Consider the following 11,167-nt stretch of genomic DNA (forward strand, 5'->3'; position numbering starts at 1 on the left):
CAAGTAGACTTGAAACTGATGGATTTTGTCCAAGTTGAATCCAATCATTAGACTCAGCTGAATCGATTTGCAAAACACATGATAGATTAAAGGAAGCGAATTCAAAGGTAGCATTGCTCTTATTATTTCTTCAAATGCAACTCATATCAAACACTTGTTACCAACCATTCTGAATAAACACTCAGTAGAACCAATTAATGATTCCAAAACCTGCCCAAGCTTACTGTGACTGAGAAAATCATGACTAACAAGGTAAGGAGGAGGGTACAACAGCTAACAACCTCTCATCCAAGACCTATTTGCAAATGAAAATACAAGAAGAGGAACAACAGGTGGAGAAAAGAATGTACACGAAGAAACTAACAAGGACTTCGTCCTTTTGCTTTGTAAAATGGTTAATCAAAGCTCGAAGAGCGGCTCCATCTTCCTCGTAAGTAATCCTCTAATGATATGTTTTGCTCGACGCTGCTGACGGACATTGAATCGTCCTCCACATCAAGCAATGCAAGATTGAGATGGGACTGGATATTAGTGTGGGTAAATGCTTCCTCATCCTGTGCATCGAACTCCTCTGAAGCATTAACCTGTAGCTTTGCCCACTTGGTTACTTCAGGATCACCTTGAAGGAGCTTCAAGACCTGAGGTCAATTGGGTCAAAGAGGATTCAGTAGTCATGATAAGAAACAATATCTCATTATATAAACATGGAAGACACAGTGGAAGGAGCTTCAAGACCTGAGGTCAATTTGGTAACAGAGGATTCAGTAGTCATGATAAGAAACATACTGCTATGTCAAAATGGAAGACACGCAGTGGAAGGATGACTTACAAGGCTCATTCGAGGTCTAGATCGAGGTGAGCGTCTGATACAAAGTGAAGCAGCTAAAACCATCTGCTCCATCTGATCCTGGTCATACTTATCCCCAAAGCTCGGATCTAATAATTGGGTGATTTTGCCACCATCCAGAATTGGCTTTGCCTGAACATGGCCATCTCCCCCATTGTCAGTCAAAACGAAAAAAAAAACACATTCAAGGAAATAAACAAAGGTACCCACCCTACTAGGATATAACCAATAACTTACCCACATAACCAGGCTCTCTTGGCCCTTTGGACAGTCATCACATATGGGCTTTCTTCCTGAGAGAAGCTCAAGTAAAACAACACCAAAGGCGTAAACATCAATCTTGTCATTTACTTTGCCATACATGAAGTACTCAGGAGCCAAATATCTGCCACAGAGGAATAAATTAGTCTTTGTTCATAGATGATTATAGGGAAATCACAGTAGGAAAACCCACATACCCAAAAGTGCCTGCAACATCTGTGCATGTTATGTGAGATGAGGAGGTTGAAGCCCATGTAGCCAGTCCGAAATCTGACAACTGAAGGAAACAACAGGAACAATATGAGCAGTGATAGCAGAGGATTTAGGATTTGCTGTGAAGTAAGAGGACACTAAAATTAGGATTCTAGAAGAGTGCAGTGGAGCACCTGTGGCTCAAAATCATCAGAGAGGAGGATATTTGACGATTTCACATCCCGATGGATCACTTTTTGAGTACTCCCAGTGTGTAGGTAGTCCAGAGCCTCAGCCACCCCCAAAGCAACCTTGTACCTCTCTCCCCAATCAAAGGCCGTCCCGTCCTTCCTATTCTCTGATACAGTGAATAAGAAACATTACAACAATGCAAGAATGCAATTTTACAATCAATCTACAGAAAGAAAATTAACTAATCACTACCATGAAGGTTCTCTTCAAGGTTTCCTCTGGATAAGAAGTCATAAACCAATAGAAGATTTTCGTCTTCAAAGCAAAATCCAAAGAGGGAGGCTATATTCTTGTGATTTAAGGCTGTGATGATCTCAATTTCCAACACAAATTCTTTCAACACATCTTCTGAAGGCTTCAAAATTTTTACTGCCAGTTCTTTCCCATCTGGAAGACTACCTCTATAAACCTGACTACTGCCTCCTTTTCCGACCAAATTATCTGTGAAAGGAGGCTAGATTGTTAGAAACAAACCACAATAACATAAACCCAACTCAATATAAGTTGAAATTAACAGGAAATTTGAGTTGAAAACACACCAGGACTAAAGTTAGATGTTGCCGACACAAGTTCCTGGTACCCAAACAATCTACATGTGGAAGAGTACTTGTCGTGAAGACCTTCCAACTCTGGGGGGATTTTCTTAGATCCATTGTAGGGTGAAGGAGGTGGAGAAGCCGCACTGATCCCTACTAGAACAATTGCACCGCTCTCTCCATCCAAGTTAGAAGCACAAGATTCATCATCTTGATGACTGGTTGTTTGATTAATGTCAGGATAAATTGCTACTGGAGACCTGTTAGGAAGCCGCATTGCCCATTGAACTACAGACATCTGCTTGGAAGAAGAAGACCTCTCCTCTGAACGCAGATTTGGCCAGAACATCCGACGAAGAAGCGGCCAACCAGGTCTCAACTCTGGCATTTTATGGATCTTAAGCGAGATTGAACCTGATGATTCTTCTAAAGTCTGTATTGGCACCAAAGCCAAAGAATTGTCTTCGTTGTCATCACCATTAGAATCTTGTATGTGTTGGTTACAGTTAGTATCCTGCGAATCAGTGCCCTTCTTACAAATTAAGCAATTCAGCCCTAGTGAAGCCTCTGAACAATCCGATTCTGTTTTCGGTAGTTCTGCCTCAGAACCCCTACAGGTTCCCTGATTTGATTCAGCCGATGCTGGTGTGCTCTTTAGCAGTTTACTGTTATGATATTTACTCAGCGAACGCTGAATCGCAGAGAACAAATTCTTACGCAGGCAATGATCTTCTCCTGCCGTAAGAGAGAACGGAAAGACTTCAAAAGACAGTTCCATATTTATAGAGACAACAAAGAAAAACAGAAATCTAAAAATGGGGGAAAACGGAAAACCACAGAGTACAACCTCGAGAGCTACCGGAGGGTGCCACAGAAGCTTCTCTCTCAAACACGACTTTACCATTATTAGCAGCAACGACACAACAACTTTTAGAAAGTTTCTTCGCGCAGTGCTTAGCAACCGAAACCGGCGAACCAATTTTGTGGTGGTGGTTACTAGCCGTTCCTAAGATGACTTTATTAGCTCCACAAGCTTTCGCTTCTCGCACTAAAATTTTTCGAACTGAAGACCCTCTGCAAATCTTGAGTTTGAGATCCACCTTCACGATTGCAACCAAATCCCCTTAGTTCAAACACCCAAAAAACAAATAACTAATAGGAGAATGATAAGAAGGGGTTATGTATAAACCTGTTTCAAATTGCAGAAACCTTCATAAACAGCTAGTACAGAATCAAAAGCTTTGACCAACGAGAGAAGACATGATTTCCCATCTCGATCAATGACGTCTATCTCTCCAAATAAGGAGAAAACAAGAAGAACAACAGAAACCAGATACCATTGTCAACAACAGAACACAACCCACAACCCAGAACCCAGAAATTCAAAAAGTGATTCTACAAAAGTAAAGAGTCTCACCTGCTTCACTAAGTATATGAAGAGCAAGAACACGATCACCTGGTTGAGCGACTTTAACGAGAGCCCAAGTAAGTAATTCTCTGCTCTCTGCATCTAACTTTACTCCTACCATTACCGTCGACCCATCACTACCGGTGACTTCTTCTTCACCTTCGCTGACCGGTCTAGCACTTTGCATTTTCATTTTTTTTTTCTTTTTTCTTCCTCACTCTGTTCACATTTACTTTCAGATCTTCCTGAAAGTCGTCTTCTTCTTCTTCTTCTTCTTCTGATTCTTCCCGCCGTTTACAGAACCTGGCGACCCATTACCATCGCCTCTGATAATTCCTCATTTTCTGTGCCTCTCTTCATTATATAACCATGGCCGAACCGGTGCTTCTTTTGCTTTGCTTTGATTTGCTTCTCTCACCCGCCCACCAAAATGAATCGAAATCGATCTTAGCCGTCCCAATGCGTGGACCTGATCTGCTACGTTCAGTGATTTGGCGATCAGGAATATCCGTTTCTTCAACTCTACTCGCACCTCCTACATCTCACCTGTTCATCTTTACGTAAAGCTCAAAGCGTCAAACAGCCATCGTTTACCCAACACAAAAAAAAAAAAAAAAAAAAAAAAAAAAAAAAAGCATTCATTTAATATTAGATAAAAATTTATATAATTTTTTAGCATTTATTGTCATTCATTTTTGATGATTACTTCATTAGAAAATTAGACAGATCAAGGAGTGATTTTTTTTTTTAAAAATTCAAATATGTATTGTATATATAAATGATATGATGAAGATGGTTATGGTTGAATTTGGACTTTGAGTGGGGACCATGTTCAAGGATTTGATTCAAAGTTGAATACAATTGACAGAGATGAATACCATAATTGTAAAATGATTTTACATATACAATTAATGGGTTGAATTTGACCAATGCGCGGTTATTAAGATTTACTTACACATAGTTTTCTTCAATGGTTGTTTTCTTTGAACACTAATTATTTTTAAATTTAACCTAGAACATGGATTAAGATTAAACTGATGGTCCATAATTTGATTGAGCTAATCAATCACTTTTTTAAGTTTATGCTACTTTTGATGGTGATGAAAATGATATTTGTTGCTAAACCCATCCATATGTAAGACGTGAATCATGTGAAGTCTTCTTATAATAGAAATTGTAAACTTGTATGTAAATTTATTCATCTACGCACTACAAAATTGGTGGCATCATCGTGTGTCATTGCATGTATGTGATGCAAGTAATTAGGTCTTCAAGTCCTTGTTTAAATTTGAAAATTAAAATTATGATTAATTCATTGACTTCATTTATGGAATACTGCATGCTCCCATTCTATTTTATGTTGACTTAATTAAATTAATTTGTAGTGGTTAAGAAATTATGTTAGTCATGGTCATCTTTTTCTAAAGGGTTCAATATTTTGTTTTTGTTATAAGCTCTACTATTTTAGGAATTTGAATATTTTAATTAACATAAAGAATCAAAGTTAAAATTTACTCATCCACCCCCACACCCAAAAAAAAAAAAAACCAAAAAGAAGAAGAGAATTGAAATCGACATGAATTAGGTAATTTGTTTAGTTTTTGACAATAAATACATATTTTATTGATCAAGCAAAAAATCCAAAACATCACACACATAAGTGATTCATATTTTTACATGCTACAAATAAAACTCGACGAAATAAAATGAGCAAGCGATATCTTTACAGAGAGGCGGAAAAAAAAGAAAAAGAAAAACCCAGTACAAGTTACATCATTGTCATGATCAAAGTAACTTTTATCCACTTATAATGTCATTGATGTTTATAAAAATTAATAAATAAGAGAGACAAAGGATAAAAGACATTATACAAGTAATTAGGTTTTCCTTTTTAGGCTCTTTTGTTTGGGCAGATTTATTTGGTTCAAATCCTTGTTGTATAAGGAATAGGAACATTTCTTGTTTCATTGATCTCCTTAGTGCCTTAAATTGACATAAATAAGTAATATTATAATCCTCAATTTGCTATTTTATGTTTTTATTTTTTTTGAAAATTGATTATAAATCATGACATGCTTAAAAAGGTATCAACTTGACATATGACACCAGATTTGTTATTTATTTATTGTTATATAAAATTATAATATTATGGCTGTAAAGAAGAAGTGGACAGTATTATTGTAAAATATTTAGTTTATAAAAATAAATAGAAATGAGTTTGGTAGTCGATTCAAGAAAATGCATGTGCGCCATTTGTTTAGGTTTGATGGAAAAGCAAAAAGCGAATGCTTTCGAGCGAACCACGTCAGCCGTAAATCAAACCGCGGTTGGTTGGACCAAATATTGGTCGGACCGATTCTGTCAAATGCCCAAGGTGGGTGTAGTTCATATCTTTTCGTACGCACGTGGCTCGGTTCCACGTTTACTTCAACATCTTCCGCTTCGTTTGCCAGGTCGACATCGAGTGGGACCTCGTTTAACGTGATCTGTGCCGTACATAAAGCCACGTTGCTGACCCCAGACGACAACGGCAGTTGTCACGTGTTCCTCACGGTGACGGCGTTGTTCGATTGATTTATCTGTCTCTCTCATTCAAGGGTCTTAGGTCCCACATACAAGTCAATGGACCTCGAGCAAAAACCAATATTTTGGAATCTTTTGGTACATCTATTAATAAGTGAAAGTTATAGGTGAATTATCTATTATTAACCCTGTCGGTGAGTGCTGGTTAAATTTTGGTAAAAAGAAAGAAGGTGGGTCCCTACTTAGCTTATGTAACACGTGAGATGCCTGGCCCACCCACCACCACCGGCGGACTGGTGGGGTCCCACAGTGAAGTCCACTAAAAAGTAAGTGTGTGGGGGGCGTAGGGTCCACCATCATCACCACATATCTTTCCGTGGCGGAATGATAAAATAATAATAAAACACGACCGCGAAGCGTGGGTGGTCGGTTTCCGTCCTCCTTCAACGTCGCGTTCCTCATGTGCTACGGCAGCTCCTCTTAACGTGGGCCATGCCTTGGTCGGCTACATTGAGCCCTCAAATCTCTACCTAAACTTCCAACTTCGGATCGCGCCCAGTTAGATCAAGCCACGTGTGAATTATTAGATCTTGGCGATGGATTAATAGTCTTATAAGCGTTTATCGTTAATCTAATAGGGGGAAATGTACGGATGGGCCCCGCAAATCATCTGAATCCAAATGGAATATGGACAAACAGGTCGCAATCTTGATTATCTCAGATATAGATATATATGTTCTCCTTATTTGTTCAACGGTGGAGATGCTTTCCACTATTGTTTGACCTGACTATTGATGATCACAACCGATTTGATTGGAGAAGAGAAGTGGTGGTCCCCACATGTGTGCAAATTAATCCAATATCTCTTATTTCCCGGAGATATGTGTGATAAAGTAACAACCGTAACGCTGAAACAACAACGGTAATTCAAAAATGTGAAACATTAATCCGCGCCATAAGGCGGGAGATATTAAAAAGGAAAAGCTGCAAATCATGTTTAAGATTTAGGATTAGTGGTAACAGAAAGACGTTGGGATTTGTCAATCATGTCCGTTAACTGTTTTAAAGATTGCCCAGATTACGTTTTCCCTACTATTAATAGTAACTGTTAGTTAATGAAAAGAAGAACAACGACTTAATCATATCACAGCAGTTCTAACTTCTACCGTTCTACCGACCGAAAAGGAAAGACGACTTAAATTTTGGGTTTGACGGTTAGGGTGAAGTAATCGGAAATGTATAATCTCACTGTCATTTTGGTTATCACACCAAACTCAATGAGAGTAGTTCTGGGTGACTGTGCGGGACTGTGGGAGGGAGGAGTGTCGGTTAGGGTTTGTTTGATTAAAGATGATGAGTTGAAGCTTTGTTCGTCTGTTTGTGGACTGAGATGTTTGACCTCTTGGGGAGGAGAGGGAGAGATATCGCTTTCGAATATATTATGGTTTGCGATCGGATATGGTTGGTTTTTCAAAATCTCTCACTCGATTTCCAGGGCCCATAAGGCCCATTTCTCTGAGGTCATCTGTCCCAAATTTTTAGCTCTCGGTCTCTCTTCATCATAAATTTCAGAGATCCTTCTTGGAAAAAAATCATCAGCTGTGCATTGTGCACGTGTACTTTTTATGTCAAATAAAATAAAAGGCTGAAATTAAAATTTTGACTTTAAAATTAAAATGTCTAGATTTCTAGAATACCTTCTAATTTTTTTTCTTCTCATTCACTTATTTGTTATAAATGTGCACTATTTTTAGGAAGAAAAAAGGGGAAGGGAAAGGGAAAAAACGTGGGGAGAGGGGTGGGAGCCAAATAGTGATATTTCACATGTTAAAAAAGGGCTAGAAAGAAAATATCTAAAATTAGGAAGAAAAAAGGGAAAGGGAAAGGGAAAAAACGTGGGGGAGGGGTGGGAGCAATGTTTGAATGATCGGTCAATGTCGCCGTGTTGGTGGTTGGCGAAACCACCGATAAGGCGACATATCGCGATATGTTGGCCGAAGAAATCGAACCCTATGTCGTTGTTCTAACATCGCCTTCTGCTCACTGCTTCTCTCTCTCTCCATCGGTTCCATTTTCTCCTTTTTGTTCCTCCCTTGCAACAGGTTTTGGATCTGCTCCTCGACCCTTACACAAAGGTAATGCACTTTCTCCGTTTATTTAACTGTGTTTTACTGTAACTTGCTATTTCTGTCGATGTTTACAGTTTACGGTTTACCATGGAAACCTAAGAGTGTCGATTCGGTACGGTATTGAATTTGAAAACCTCAAACTATAATCATATCGTACCATATTTATACGGTACAATATGAAAACGGTACGGTATGAAAACGGCACGGTTCGGTATACAGTGCAGTTTTGTTACGATATTGTATGGGAACAATATTTCTTTTTATGATTGTTCAAGTATGGAACATGCAAAAAAACACGATGTGAATTATAATAAGCATACATCAACAGTGACTTATACAACCACAACCAGTGGCCCAATGCAACAATTCATAACATCCTTCCCCACTGTTCAGATACAACATATTAAACCAAGACCATAAATAAGTGAAGTAGTAGTAAGGACTTGATCCATAATGAAGTAGTAGTAAATAAGATGGAAGAGCACTTGATCCATGGTATGGGAACTTGGTTTAATTGTCTCTGACCCACTGTTCTTCTTCTAATCCAAATAAAATTACCTACTGGAAGTACAATTTCATCAACTGAAAACATATAAAGAAGAGAAAGACCTATATATAAGTGCTTAAGCTCTCACTTATTAACAAGAAGAACGGAAGAACTCACAAAATCTTCAATCATGTAGAGCCACAGAGCAATCGATTAAGGAAGAAAGAACGAAGAATGAAGAAGTAGAAGGAGCAAGGAAGAACGAAGAAGTAGAGAACGAGGAAGTGAAGAACGAACAACGGAACGAGTCTCTGTTTAGTGTTCTCTATCTCTGTGACTCTTGTCTTCTGATTCTTCGAAGTGAAGCGTGACTCTCTAAGATAAGTTTAGGGTTTTTTAAACTTTAAAGGGTTAATAACTTTACGGTATACGGTATAAAATACGGTACGGTAAATGATAATCGGTAATCGGTTTAACGGTATGGTAAACGGTATTTACTGATGGTATGACACTGTATACCATAACCATACCGTACCGAATTACCAAATTCGGTTATGGTAAAAATCGTATCGAATTTGAAAACGGTTCGGTACGATACGGTACGGTTTAATGGTTTTTTAACCAAATTGACACCCTTATGGAAACCCCAGATGGGCGGCTTTGGCTTGCAGGTGAGTTTGGGAGAGAGAGAAGCAGAGAGATTGCAAATATGGAGAGAGATAAGAGGAGAATGCAGAGATGAGAGAGCACAAGTTTTTCTTCAGATCTCAGAATCCATCACCGTCACCGCCATGGTTTCCGACACTGGTCACCACCATCGTTTTTCTGGTCACCCCCATCGTTTCTTCCCTTCTCCCAGAAATCATAATCCCTCTTCGATCTGCGGTGTGGTGTGTGGAGACTGGAGAGAGACATAAGCATAATTGACTCCTTTTACCCCTCTGGCCCTCTCTCTCCCCAATATTTTAGATGTTTTTAAATTTTGAATTTTAAAATTTTGATATTTTCAGAATTTATTGCTATATATCGACTTTTATCACGATATATCGACGATAAATTGATTTTATCGTATTGCTGGGGGGTTTCATGTCGCCCCCCAGCAATACAGAGAAAAATCGCCCTGTGTCGGCGATAGGTACCATGGGTGGGAGATGCAAATGCTGATGTTTCACACATGAAAAAAGAAAAAAGAGCCAACGGGAAAATTTTAAAAAATGGGTAGGGGCCACAACCACTGGTCCTCGGGTAGCTCTACCCCTACATAGGCGTGAGAAATGAGGAAGAGAAGGGGGAGAAAGTATAGAAAAACGAAAGTTCGAACTCAAGATGTTTTTGAACTCATTACTTCTACATAAGAACCTGCTATCACTGTGTCAAAAACACATCCAAAAAGCTGAATGCTCCACCTGACCCAAATTAGAGACTGAAGCACCATCTTCTTAATTTTCATCTAGATTTTTCTGTTGACCCAATGCTGAAAATAGAAGTCATCAATTTGGACATATGAGAAAAAGCCAAAAATACCTATAAAAAATGACAATTAAAACCAAGACTTCACTCAATCACGATATTAGGAATCTCTTAAAAGGGTTTTGTCCTCTGCCGTGCAGTGAAAGGTGCATTTCTCTGTATAATATACTACTGTCTTTTTCCACCTAAAAAAATTTATATATTTTGTCTTTTTCTAGTCAAGGTCCTCAATACTAATCTAGTTTATTCTCATACTGGTAGTAAGAGCTTTCTCAAAAGCTCTCCACTCTAATCAGTTCTCACTTTGTGGTGAGAAGCAATTTTCAAAATTGCTCTGTTTAATCAGTAGTTATCCCTTTCTAAATAGCTTCACTTTGCATCAAGGTTGGGTCTTGCCGGATAGCAAATGGCTCTTCTTTAACACCTCCACTCTGTTTTAAAAAAGCCTTCTGTATTTTCTAGTTAGATGCAAGAGAAATTGAAAACCCAAAAAAAAAAGACCCTTTCTGGAACAAGAACAGAACAGCTTCTAATATCTGGTTCCCTAATGATAATGAATTCTCAAATACATTCATTCATTCACTGGATCTGCTCAGAAAAATAATGGATTTCCCTTGGAAAATGACAAAATGGATGTCTGCGAATTTGTTTTTTTTTCTCTCCCTTAATTGTCTCACTAATAAGACATCATGTTTTCCCAATTGGTGTCCCCCTAACATGAGCAGAGGTTTAGTTGTCTCGATGCATCATTTGGGGTGCAGTGGATCCCTTGATTAATAAAGAAAAAGTAGTTTTTTCACCCTTTCTTTTTTAGTTTTAGAGTTGAAAATGAGATGAAACCCCACTTTATGTGATGTAGAAAGGGGGGGAGGGAGGGCTTCACCTCTAAAATTATATGTCCCACACAGTATGGAGATAGGTCTACCACCCTAATAGTAGTGGGTATCTGTCCTTATTGCTGTTGGGAATGAAGCATCTGGACTCTCTTTCTGTATTAAAAAAAAAGAAAGAAAGATTTTCTTTTGTCAGAATGATGATTTGCTCAATAATGTAAAATGGAAA

At 38.5% G+C, this 11,167-nt stretch overlaps 1 protein-coding gene across 1 annotated transcript; it reads right to left on the reverse strand.

Moving 5' to 3' along the window:
- Window positions 1-75: 75 nt before the first annotated feature.
- Window positions 76-4,012, reverse strand: LOC149026979 (protein kinase STUNTED-like). Its single transcript, XM_089157662.1, has 10 exons — window positions 3,506-4,012; window positions 3,278-3,375; window positions 2,936-3,188; window positions 2,092-2,823; window positions 1,745-1,993; window positions 1,495-1,658; window positions 1,306-1,385; window positions 1,085-1,232; window positions 830-979; window positions 76-638 (listed from the first exon to the last, which is right to left on the reverse strand). Exons 1-10 carry the CDS (start codon window positions 3,687-3,689, stop codon window positions 396-398), a joined length of 2,301 nt encoding a protein of 766 aa, XP_089013788.1. The 5' UTR covers window positions 3,690-4,012; the 3' UTR covers window positions 76-395.
- Between the last annotated feature and the right edge of the window lie 7,155 nt (window positions 4,013-11,167).

This window comes from Hakea prostrata, chromosome 1 (genome assembly GCF_041222555.1).
Source record: "Hakea prostrata isolate BN-2017 chromosome 1, UWA_Hpros_2, whole genome shotgun sequence".
NCBI classification, from domain to species: domain Eukaryota; kingdom Viridiplantae; phylum Streptophyta; class Magnoliopsida; order Proteales; family Proteaceae; genus Hakea; species Hakea prostrata.

Bases quoted from the DNA above. Each gene is read 5' to 3' on its own strand.
- LOC149026979 (XM_089157662.1), bottom strand. From the start codon at position 3,689: ATGAAAATGCAAAGTGCTAGACCGGTCAGCGAAGGTGAAGAAGAAGTC. The intron at 2,824-2,935 runs GTTGTACTCTGT...CTCTTACGGCAG, and splicing joins ACCCTCCGGTAGCTCTCGAG to GAGAAGATCATTGCCTGCGT. The intron at 1,233-1,305 runs GTATGTGGGTTT...CCTCTGTGGCAG, and splicing joins GATGTTGCAGGCACTTTTGG to ATATTTGGCTCCTGAGTACT.